Source organism: Heterodontus francisci, chromosome 31 (assembly GCF_036365525.1).
Source record: "Heterodontus francisci isolate sHetFra1 chromosome 31, sHetFra1.hap1, whole genome shotgun sequence".
NCBI classification, from domain to species: domain Eukaryota; kingdom Metazoa; phylum Chordata; class Chondrichthyes; order Heterodontiformes; family Heterodontidae; genus Heterodontus; species Heterodontus francisci.
Window position 1 is genome coordinate 61348298 of NC_090401.1, and position 13190 is coordinate 61361487.

The 13190-nt window shown below is 41.5% G+C and overlaps 1 protein-coding gene across 1 annotated transcript; it reads right to left on the bottom strand.

Moving 5' to 3' along the window:
* Nucleotides 1-2412: 2412 nt before the first annotated feature.
* pnrc2 (proline-rich nuclear receptor coactivator 2) lies at nucleotides 2413-2853 on the bottom strand. Its single transcript, XM_068011061.1, has one exon. It carries the CDS (start codon nucleotides 2851-2853, stop codon nucleotides 2413-2415), a length of 441 nt encoding a protein of 146 aa, XP_067867162.1.
* Between the last annotated feature and the right edge of the window lie 10337 nt (nucleotides 2854-13190).

Genomic DNA, 13190 nt, shown 5'->3' on the forward strand with positions numbered 1-13190 from the left:
CTCTGCTCACTCGTCTGCAGATTTAAGTCAACTTATTTGGGAATTTGTTCTGAAAACTAAATTTGAGAAAGGTAATTTTATTACAGAATTATTTTAACTGCTACTTGGCAATGATTTCCAAAATTAACTGACAGGAACCACAACTGTATTTTTGCATTAGAAGACCATGTTAGTGAACATACAGTGCAACTAAATTAAACAAGGGGCACAGCACGCACTTCTGGGGAAGATATGACATTACACATTTATTCAGGCATGAATTGTCCCACTGTCAGATGTTACCCAAGACAAATACAGAACAAAATTGCCATTAGAACCAAGATGATCATATTCCTGAATCGATGGGGTTGCTGAATAAATGAGGACCGACATTTATGTCAGCTGATTTGGGGCAGGGGTGGGGGTTATTCTTTCATGGGATTTGAGTGTCACTGGCAAAGCCAGCATTTGTTGCCCATCCCAAATTGCCCTTGGAAACCAGAGTGATTTGGGGCACTGGAGTGGTCATAAAATTGTGATCCAATGAAATATTAATTTGATTACTGTATAGAATTTGTAACAGAAAATGCTTAAATCAAATCAACATAAAAATCCCAAGCATTGGGCAAAACCAAAGCATCTTGACAATTTTATGAGTGTGGTTGCTATCACAAAATCTGGTACAGAACAAAAAAAAAATATGGACCAAAGCTGACCACTTGAAGAATAGTCAACATACTCACTGGTCCACCATTGTTGGAACTAAAGCTTTACATATAGTGCTATCAAAGCAGACTGCACAGTGCAGTAATGGTGAGCTAGCATTACAATTAGGTCCCTAATCTAAGCTAGTCACATTCCTGGTATTAAGGCTACTGAATCTGCACTGATGTATGTTACATTTATATGTTTTGTCCACTTTTTAGTTAAGCGGGAAGATTGGATTTTTTTTTTCCATAGTGACAAGTGCAACAGCATATATGATTGGATTGCTCTTCTGTCCAATTAAAACAAATGGTGTGACCATTACAGGATATGCAGCAACCCCACTTTTTTTTTTTTTAAAATACTTTTTTCTTTTAAAATAGAAAATACGTTTTCTAGAGCTTTTTCCCTGCATCAAACAATAAAAACCAGTCATTTTTTTTGAAAAACACATATGCAAGCTCACTAGTCACATGTAGCAAGGTGAAATACTTGTGCTTTTTCTTATTTTTTTTAAAAAACAAAAAAATATTCTGAGGTTTTGACACCAAGAAATAGGTGGCATGGTTTATACATTTACCTATTGTACTAAAATACTTTATCCAGCAGGCAAGTCCCACTTTATAATATACATATGCTACAAGTTTTACATTTATTTTCATGGCTCTTTCTACATGTTAAAAAGCTTCAAAAAAAAGGAAACTGGCCATAGGAGTTAATAACTTGCACACTAATTTTAACCAGCTTAATCCTCACACAATATCTGACAGTTCCAAAATCAAGACCCATTACTACTGTACAAAAGTTTTTTGGCAAGATATAAATCTCAAACCAGTTAAAATCTGCATTCCAGTTTTATATTAAAAGGATCAATTTTTGGAAGTGCTCATTTGGAGACAGGCAAAATAAAAGCTTATACCACAGATATTTATAAAGGTCTAGTGTTAATCTTAGTAATAGCAGGCAACATAAATGTTCAATAATCTCAGTTAATAAAACTGAGCAGATTTTAAGCAGTTGCCTTTTCAGTACAGTACTTGCCTCAGTAGGTTGGCAACATCAAAACTGCATTGTTCCATGAAGATATACATTAAAAGACAAAAAGCACCCCCCCCCCCCCCCACCACATATGTTTAACACTGGTAGATGTAATTCCATCTTGCAGCAAGCATTGTGCATTAGTTACTGTATTGTGGGAATTCACGAAATAGTCTTTCCTCTAACAAAACTAAGGACCAATATAATATTAGGAGTTCCAAAAATCACATTGAACGGTAACAGTAATGAAACACATTTTCTAGAACATGAAGCTACATGTACAACTTAACTTCTGCTGCCCAATCACAGCTGGGCAAATTCAACAAGATGGCCAATGTGACTGCTGTCTCACTATTTTTGGGCAAGGTGAATCAGAATGAAAGTTCCACAGCAGGGATTTCGCAGTATCAAAACACAGGAGCCCCGGTGCTAAACTTGAAATTCTTTTCCTCTTCATGGGCAAAGAAGAAAAGGAGGAAGACAGAATGGGAAAAGGAAACAATTTCCCTGGTGTACAACTGCTGGTCTCAAATCCAAACTGGACCAATATATACCAAGCAAGCATACAGCTTGGAAGGATAATAAAAGGTGGTGCTTTTATTTAAATAAAAACTCCTGTATTAATTAGAATCAGAAACTATTAAAAGGTTTCCAGCTCTGTATGGTCCTATATTTTAGCCTACAAAGAGTCTATGCTTGCACTTTAAGCAAGGTCTTCAACTGAAAGGCCATTTCACTGTGATCAGAAGGCTCCAGGGGAATGTGTACCCAATGGCTTGGAGGCTTGGGTAGTACACTTGGTGATGGTGGCTCACTAAACTTGGCTCCAGCATAATTTTGATCACACTGCGATCTAAACAGTGTATTTGAGCTGCTCAGAACTGCCTCCCAATTCTGATTGTCTGCAGTAAAGTGCATAACATTCTTCCCTTCCTTCTGCACAACCTGACAGGTCTCAGAGATAAATGGATATCGTCCATGCCCCTTCTCGCCTTTCTTGTGCATTGTCTTCACATGGTAGAGATTATCATCCTTGCTTCTCTGTCTGCTATTGCTTAAGTGCTGGTTCCTCTTTGGAGTCCCATGGCTTGGTTGGGATATTGGGATGTTTAATCTTTCAACACCTCCCATTTTCTTTTTCCAAAAAAACTATCACCTATACAAACAGAAATAAAGATCAATTTTAAAAAGTCCAACTTGCAAGTTTGAATCAACCACTATGAATATATTAAACTAATGTGTGCCCTTAAGAAAACTGTTACATTATAATATCTTGGGCCTAGGCATGACTTTTTGCATATACAGCTTTTAAAACACTAATATTGCTATTTAAAAGTAGTTGAGTGTCTACACTGACCATGTACTTGTACAGCAGAGATCCCAGATTCAGTGCACATCACAACATAAATTTCACCATGCCACTTCCTCTCCAAAAAAAAATCTCCTCAGTTGCTCTAAAGCAACAATCACAACACTTTCGTCAATCATCTGGTTTTCAAAATCAGCAGTGCCTTTACCAGCAGTGTTTACTATTGAAATAAAAATGGAAGTGATGTCATTGCAAACTGACTATGCACAACCCATAAAGCAACCCAGCAAGATTTGCAGACACTTGGGATTTACAAGAAAGCACAATAAAAAAAAAATCTGACGAAAAACATACTGCCACCACAAGTACAAAATATTCCTTTAACTTCAATTCCAAAGTACTACTGCAGGTAATCCAACACTAATTTAACCCCAAAAACATCATTCAAGTTTATGGCAGCTCGAAAAGTCAATAGTTAAAGCGAAACAATTAACTGTTTGGAGCAATGTTTTCATCATCTGGGCAAAGATGATGTGCAATTTTTTGGCCATGTGAAGAAGTCTCCCCTATTTACCACCTGCTCACACACCTACCTCTTCGTTGAAAAATCCCAAAACTCGTCGACCTTCTTATCCAAAGCTTTTTGGAAATTTCGGCTCCAGATTATCGGGAGTCTCTCACTTCTGGTCAATCTCGCCGATTTCTCCCAGCTAGGAATTTGCATGAGCCGAACTCCGACAGATGATGATGCAGCCAAGCACAACATGGGTCTGCTCGGCACACAGGGCTCGAGAGAATCACCTCCTTCAGGAGCAAAACAAAAAGAAAAAGGCATTGAAAAAATAAAGTTAAAAAAAAAAATCAAACAAACCAGAAACGTTGTGGGAAATATCCGACAACAGGGAGAACTACGTTTTAAGAGAAAAACATTTTGTTTGAAAATTGCGTTCAATTTAAACGCTCCCCCTCCCCCTTTTGCGGCCGAATTTCCTGATCACGGGACAGGAAAACAGCCATTTAACAACATCACTGTTTTCTTCCCCTCTTTAAAAAAAAGGGGGGGGGGGGGAAGAGGAAAGTGTATCCCAATGCGATTTGCTCCAATCCCCATACAATTGTTAGAGACCAAGTTAACCGAGGGATCAGAAGGGAGAAGAAATCTCCCCCGGAGGAGAAGAACAGGTCGGTGGGAGAGGGAGAAAACAAAAGACAGGCCGCCAAATATGGCCGTTAGAGAGAGAGAGAGAAACAGTAAACCGACCCTCCCTGACTCACTCTCTCCCACTCTGTCCTCACACAAACCCCCCCAGCGCCGTGTGAGCAGAATCCCCGGACACTCAGATCATCAGCCGCCAGAATAAAACTAACCCCAACTCCGCCCCCTGGATGTAGCAGAAAATGGAACCCAGAAACAAGCGACTGTCTGGCAGACAGCCAATCAGAGCGCGCCTGGCGTGGAACCAATACACAGCCCCAGCCAATCAGAGCGCGCCTGGCGTGGAACCGATACACAGCCCCAGCCAATCAGCTTCCGCGCCGTTGCTTTGCCCGTGTGAATGAAACAAAGAAAGCGGCGGCGAGGTTTCTTGTTAATAAATTTTCTGCTGGAGTTCATTCTGCTTGCTGCCTGTTTACTGGAGGATTTGGGGTTTATTTTGCTTCCTATTCACTTGTTCAAAATGGCTCCTCTCCTTACTGGGCGGGCTGTTGTCTTTGTTTTGGGTTGTTCATTCCGATTGGTTAGTTTAAAAAAGGAACAGCATCTCATTAAATCCCCACCAATAAGCAGAAGCCGCAAACATTGAGGACATGTTATACGTGATTTGCGAGAACTAGTACATTTTGTGCTGGGTATTTACAATCAATGGGAGGTTGTGTTCGACTGAGTGTTGTTAGAAAGACAAGAACTTGCATTTTTCAGCATGTTTCATATCCTCGGGGGATGTCCCAAAGCGTTTCATAGCCAATTAAATATTTTTTGTTGAAGTCTGGTGACATGTGATGTAGGTACTTACTACAGCCAAATTAAACAGCAAGATCCCACAAATTGCAATAAGACTAATCAAGAAGGCACATGAATTGCTTTCCTTTAGTGGCAGAGTTAGAGAGTACAAAAGCAGGGATGTGATGCTGGAACTGCATAGAGCTGTTCGGCCACAGCTGGAGTATAGTGTGCAGTTCTGGTCAACACATTACAGAAATGACATAATTGACATACTCAGGAGAGAGTACAGAGGAGATTTACAAGAATGTTGCCAGGGATTGAAGGTTGCGGCTATGAGGAAAGATTGGATAGGCTAGGGTGGTTTTCCCTGGAACTGAGGAGGCTGAGGGGTGACCTGATTGAAGTGTACAAAATTATGAGGGGCCTCGGTAGATTAGGCAGGAAGGAACTGTTTCACCTGGTGGGTAGGTCAGTTACTAGGGGACACAGATTTAAGGTGATTGGTGAAAGGATTCGAGAGGACATGAGGGGGAACTTTTTCACCAAAAGGGTGGTGGGTGTCTGGAATTCACTGCCAGGAATGGTGGTGGAGGCAGAGACCCTCAATTCTTTTAAAAGGTACCTGGACATGTATATGAGGTGCTGCAAGCTGCAGGGCTATGGACCAGGTGCTGGAAAGTGGGATTAGTTTGGGCAGATAGTTTATTCGGCCAGCACAAAAATGATAGGCCGAATGGCCACCTTCTGTGCTCTACTTTTTCATTGGTTCTATAATATTGATGTAGCTGTCAATTTTTTATTCATCTTATCTCCACCGTGATTAATACCATTAGTCCTGGGAAAAACTTTAGAGAACGAGTTCAGCCTCAACTGCAGTATTGTGTCCTGTTCTGGGCACCGCACTTTCGGGGTGGTGATCTGTTGACGCACTGAATTGATGTAACTTCAGTTATGTGGATAGATTGGAGAAGCTGGGATTGTTAAGAGGAGATTTGATAGAGGTGTTCAAAATCATGATGGCTCTGGAGAGCAGATAGAGAGAAACTGTTCCCATAGGCAGAAAGGTCAAAAATAAGAGAACGCCGATTTAAGGTGATTGACAAAAGAAGAAACAATGACATGAGGAAAAACTTTTATGCAGTGAGTGTTTAGGATCTGGAACGCACGGCCTGAGAGTGTGGTGGAGGCAGGTTCAGTGTGTGTTTAGGATCTGGAATGCACTGTCTGAGAGTGTGGTGGAGGCAGATTCAGTGTGTGTTTAGGATCTGGAATGCACTGTCTGAGAGTGTGGTGGAGGCAGATTCAGTGAGTGTTTAGGATCTGGAATGCACTGTCTGAGAGTGTGGTGGAGGCAGGTTCAGTGTGTGTTTAGGATCTGGAATGCACTGTCTGAGAGTGTGGTGGAGGCAGGTTCAGTGTGTGTTTAGGATCTGGAATGCACTGTCTGAGAGTGTGGTGGAGGCAGGTTCAGTGTGTGTTTAGGATCTGGAATGCACTGTCTGAGAGTGTGGTGGAGGCAGGTTCAGTGAGTGTTTAGGATCTGGAATGCACTGTCTGAGAGTGTGGTGGAGGCAGATTCAGTGAGTGTTTAGGATCTGGAATGCACTGTCTGAGAGTGTGGTGGAGGCAGGTTCAGTGAGCGTTTAGGATCTGGAATGCACTGTCTGAGAGAGTGGTGGAGGCAGGTTCAGTGAGTGTTTAGGATCTGGAATGCACTGTCTGAGAGTGTGGTGGAGGCAGGTTCAGTGAGTGTTTAGGATCTGGAATGCACTGTCTGAGAGTGTGGTGGAGGCAGGTTCAGTGAGCGTTTAGGATCTGGAATGCACTGTCTGAGAGTGTGGTGGAGGCAGGTTCAATTGTGGCTTTCAAAAGAGAATTGGACAATTATCTGAAAAAAAATTTGCAGGGCTGCGGGGGAAAAGCAGGGGAATGGGACTAGATGAGTTGTTCTTGCAGAGAGCCAGCATGACACTATGGGTCAAATGGCCTCCTGTGCTGTAATCATTGTCTGATTCTATGATCTGGGAGGGGTTTCTGAAATCTCTGAGTAGTGGGAGGGTTATTGTGGGATGCAGGTGGTTTTATGGATGGTTTTGAGCCGTGGAAGTACTGGGAGTTGGGTTTTGGAGTTGAGGAAGAACGGGGAGACGATTATGCGTTATGGGAGGAGGTTGTGGAGTGTGAAAGTTTGGAGCGAGGAAGAAGAATTGCTGATGGCTGGCAACAGCAAAACAGCAGGTTGCACAAAATAAGACGTTTGTATCACAATCATCAAGCCCTGCTTTTGGTATGTGTTGGTTTTCTTTGATGAATTTTGTATAAACCATTGGCTTTTGACATGTTATACAGTATATAATATAGGTATTGATTGTTGATTCTCACTCAGTACTTGCAGTGGTTAGTGGAGAAACTCAGCACTGCAGAATGGATGTATCATCAGTGTTCTTGACTGTTTGCGAAAGAGATGGACATTCAAAGAAATAAAAACATCCCTTTGAAGTCTGCAGTTCAAATATCATCAAACATAACGATACATAGGAATGATTGGCGGACTGAACTCTTCTACTTTATGATATCATCTGAATCCCTCTATGCGTTTACTGCCATATAATCACTTACAGCCCTCCACCACCCAAAATGTGCTGGACACGAAATCTCCTCAGTGCCTCAGTATGTAAGCACTTCTTCAGCCGTCCAACTTTTGTTTTAAAGAAGGCCTCAGCTTTTATTATTTACAGGTCGTTGCTGAAATAATAATGGATATAACTGACCTCCACCTCCTGGGCAATCGGAGAAAAAGAGAAATATGTGAGATTCAGTTCCTGATCACTTCCACAGTGTGTGCAGATGCCTGATCAGGTTGGCACTGGATTTACCCCACAGTCAAATAGTTTACAGACATTTGCTGCAAAAAAAAAAGAACAGGCACTTGGACAATAACAGCCTGCATTTCTGTAGTGCCCCTTCCATATGGGGTCAGCTGTGTCTGAGTCAGAAAGTTGTGGGTTCCAGTCCTGCTCCAGAGGCTTGAGTACAAATATCCCAAGTTGATGCTTCAGTGCTGCACTGATGCTGCCTTCATTTGAAAACCTTTTTTTTTCTGATTATTTCTGCAGGTTTCTCTCCCTCTCCTCACCTTATTCCCTTACAGCACTTCCTCCAGCTGGCAAAATCAGGGACATGGGCTGCTTTTATCAATCTACAGAGAGGCCTACATCTTGTTCTGGTCTGAATTGGGCAAAAGTGACTTGAATTGGGTTGTGGGCTGATCCTTTTTTGAAGCCACAACAACAACTTATATTTATATGGCACCTTTAACATAATAACACATCCCAAGGTGCTTCACAGAAGTCTTCTAAAATAAAAGCAAAATACTGCGGATGCTGCAAATCTGAAATAAAAACAAGAAATGCTGGAACCACTCAGCAGGTCTGGCAGCATCTGTGGAAAGAGAAGCAGAGTTGTTTCGGGTCGGTGACCCTTCCGAAGAAGACTCGGCATTGCATCACATGAAGGGTGTGAAGTTGCAGTGCATAACTATTAAACAAACCAGAAAAGGTTAGGGCTGGAGCATCCAGGTATAAGTGAATTTTTAACAACATGATGAATCTCAATTACTGCCAAACAATCTCTCTGACTCTGAAAGTATAATTTTACAAGTGTGGCGTCTCATTCCTTCAGATTTTAATTATTCTTGAAGATTTTTTTAATGTACTTTTTCTGTCCCTTTTATCTCTCCCTTAATCCTACCTTTATTTCCCTCTCTTTATATCACTTTCTGTACATGATTTTAGATTTAATTAAACATTTTAATTTACACTTTCTGGTTTAGACTCTGCATGACTCTGATTGGTTGAGGAGACATGCTGTTGCTTATCTTGTTCACATAGGTCCCAGAGCCCCTGTAGAGGGGATCGTCCTGTTTCGGACTCTTGATCGTAGATCATAGAAATTTACAGCATGGAAGAATGCCATTTGGAGTAGCAGCCTAATACCACTTGCCAGCTCTTGGTCTGTAGCCTTGTAGGTTATGGCACTTTAAGTGCATATCCAAGTACCTTTTCAATGTTATGTAGGTTTCTGCCTCTACCACCCTGTCAGGCTGTGAGTTCCAGATCCCCACCACCCTCTGGGATGAAAACAATTACCCTCGAATCCCCTCTAAAACTCTTACCTCTTGTAGTATAATGTACATAAGCTGTTGTTGGGTAGATTATGTATATAAACCTTAAGCATTATCACAGGATGTGATGTCACAAGTCTGAATCTCATGTTACTCAGTATTAATGTAGATACCTTAGAGATAAGATCCCTGTAAATAAACTCCTGTTACTTTGACCCAACATCTACTATCCTCATTGAATATTAACAGCACACTGACCAGTACAATACACCTCTTACTATAAATCTACGCTCTCTGGTCAAGGATGACTGTAAGTTGTCACTCAAGAGCCCACGAGATGTCTGTGGGTGGCTGTAAATTTAATAAACGGCTACTGGTGTTCCTTCGCCACTGACTGCAAAATGTGTTCAACACTGGATTAATTGAATAATTTTATTTTTTAAAAAGCCAAGCAGAGGCGGGACTGGTTAGAAACCTACTTGGCAATATCAGGTGCAGTGGACTTTGCTTGCCAGCAGAGCTGCTCTCTGCACATTCACATTGTTTTCAATCACCAACCCTGCTGCTGCTTGCTCCTACACTCCCTCATGAATACATGAACCTTGTTTTGGATGATGCAGAGGAAATTCACATGAAATCGAAATCAAGAAAACTATTGGGTCATGTTGTGCTGAAAGGGGACAACATCACCTTACTACAGAGCGTCCACAGTTAGGAATGGATTCACTGGAATTTCACAGAGTACACACTATCAAGAAATATCTTCTACCAGTTTTGATAGCATTTAGGATACTGGTTATCGGTCTCGTGGCTAAGCAAGTTAAGTTGTGACATGTTTTTGTACTTAAGTAATTTTCTGAAATAAAGAAAACTCAGTTGAACATTAAAAAAAACTCCCTCTCAATCTCTCGCTTTCCTTTGCTGCATATTCTCCCGCTTACTGAGATAGAGTGAAAAAAGAAGAAAATCACTGTCAGATGCAGCTCAGTGGTAGCACCTTCTGCCCAGTGAGTGGTGAGAATATGGAATTCTCTACCTCAAGGCGTAGTTGAGGCAAATAACAGAATCACAGAATAATACCGTGCAGAAGAGGCCCTTCGGCCCATCGAGTCTGCACCGATGCATTAAAGACGCCTGACCTGTCTACCTAATCCCATTTGCCAGCACTTGGCTCATAGCCTTGAATATATTAGTACATGAGGGAGAGAAGATTAGAAGGCGATGTTGATGGGGTTAGATTAACAAGGGCAGGAGGAGGCTCGTGTGGTGCATAAACACCAGTTCGGCCAAATGGCCTGTTTCTACGCTGTAAATATTTTGTAACTGTGTAAAATAAACTAACAAAAAACAGACATCAAGCAGGAAGCCTTTATGTAAAGAGAACCAAAGGAGGATATAGCTTCCAGCCCTACTACTATGAAAATACCCAATGCTAGCTGATCTAGGAAGCAAAATAGTCAGGCCTGGTTAGTAATTGCCTGGGGAATAACACGTGCATTATTCTTTTCTTTTTTTTTTATTCATTCATGGGATGTGGGCGTCGCTGGCCAGGCCAGCATTTATTGCCCATCCCTAATTGCCCTTGAGAAGGTGGTGGTGAGCTGCCTTCTTGAACAGCTGCAGTCCATGTGGGGTAGGTACACCCACAGTGCTGGTAGGAAGGGAGTTCCAGGATTTTGACCCAGCGACAGTGAAGGAACGGCGATATAGTTCCAAGTCAGGATGGTGTGTGACTTGGAGGGGAACTTGCAGGTGGTGGGGTTCCCATGTATGTGCTGCCCTTGTCCTTCTAGTTGGTAGAGGTCGCAGGTTTGGAAGGTGCTGTCTGAGGAGCCTTGGTGCATTGCTGCAGTGCATCTTGTAGATGGTACATACTGCTGCCACTGTGCGTCGGTGGTGGAGGGAGTGAATGCTCGCAGAGATCTGGTACCCACAATACATAACACTGTTTAGTCAACAGAAACAATGTTGTGATTTAGTTTCAAGGTAAGCTGCTTTAGTTTTGATTGAACATCCCATTCAGAATATTACACTATTGGTTCCCCCTCAGATTCAGGCTGGAAGAGGGGACTAGCAGGGCTTGTTCTTTGAGTATTTGCAACAACTGGTTGAATAGTCAATGGAAGCCAGTTCGTAATCACTTACTGCTGCCTGTGACCTAGAACAGCTGAGGTTAATAGTTTCCCATAGCCATTCTAGCATTGGTACACAATCATTATTTATTCTTTATTGATTTAGGAGATTGCTAATAGACCTAAGAAAACAAACAAGAGGTTCATTTAAATTTAACTACACCTGTTCAGAGTTTTGTCTGTTTTAACTTAACATTTTAGATTTCACTTTCTCTTTATTCATTACATAATCCACCACCAAAAGCACAAAATGCTGGAAACAGCAAGTCAGGAAGTAAGTCTGCACCTTATCGGTGGGGGCGGAACAAGCAAGTTTATGTTTCAGGTGGAACAGTTTTACCAGTTGATGAAGGGCTACAGTGCAACATTAAGGTGGCTGTTCTCTCTACAGGTGCTGGGGTAGATCTTGACTTTGTGCAATAATTTAAGACCGGTGATAGTGAGTTGGCAGCTCGGTTTACATCACACCCATTGGCTTTGACGGAAATAAAAATAGGAGAGAGATAGAACCTGGATTGTTGACTGTCACCAGTTCTACACTATTTTATTTTATTTTTTTTAAATTTTATTTAGAGATACAGCACTGAAACGGGCCCTTTGGCCCACCAAGTCTGTGCTGACCAACAACCACCCATTTATACTAATCCTACATTAATCCCATATTCTCTACCACATCCCCACCATTTCTCCTAACACCTACCTATACTAGGGGCAATTTACAATGGCCAATTTACCTATCAACCTGCAAGTCTTTGGAGGTGGGAGGAAACCGGAGCACCCGGCGGAGACCCAGGGAGAACTTGCAAACTCCGCACAGGCAGTACCCAGAACTGAACCCGGGTCGCTGGAGCTGTGAGGCTGCGGTGCTAACCACTGCGCCACTGTGCCGCCCATATTGCACAAACTCTACCCTACTGACTTCAGTATTTGCATTTTTTTGTTTTTTTATTTATATAGTCCTCAGACCCATTGTAAGGACCTTTCCCCCCTTTCCCCTGTCTCCAGATATCACTTTCCAGCAGTAAGTCAGACTGGGTGCACTTCCCAGCTCTCTGGGACCTTGGCTAAAAGGTTGTACTTCATGCAAAAGTTTAGGTGGTGAGTGTCAGGGAGCAATAAAGCCCTGTGCAAAGGCAAATCACAGCTGAAAGTGTTCCTGACCTGGCCTGACATTAAACAGCAACTTGTATTATTATATTGTCCTCGAATTTGCTGAAAAGATAACAACATGTGAATGATTCACACTATTGCAATGTGCAAATTGTCCAGCAACTTGTGGAACAGAGATAGCCCATGAATTACCAATCGCTAAAAGCTGCTGGGCAAATTTACTGTGCTCTTCCATTAGCTTTGTGAAAATGGCATCTCATGTTTAATCTCCTGATGAGTTTCATGAAATTGCTGCATTTGTGCATTAATTATCCATTAAACTCACCACAGAAAGTTAACTCTAGTCTATTCCATATTTCAGTCTGAATTGAAAAAATATTTGTGCTTTGTGATATATTGGTGCTGATGTTCTATTTTGGATATTCATTTTACTCGTAACATTTTGCATCATCCATTGACATCTAGTATAAGTAGTTGTTAAGGTAACTGGAGTGTGATCATGGAAACTGGTATCATATTACTTTGGAACAGCTATTGAGGCTGTAAAAGTAGTCTTTGTAAACTGTAGATAATTGTCAGTTAGCTTAACTCTGACTCCCTAATAGTCACCTGTGTGTTTTCTTGTGGTTTAATGATGTTCAAAAATCTTTCAACTCATTTTCTCCTGATTTACTGTTTTTGGGCACAAATTGTTTCTCCTGATTTTCTTGCCATTTTTATGCTCAAAACTGATGTTTTAAATCAGCAACAAAAACTGACTTTAAATATCCGCACAATCAGATAAATTGGAATCTTCAAGCTTAGTTTAGTCAATATCAGGTGAGGAATAACAATTACCCGATTCAATAG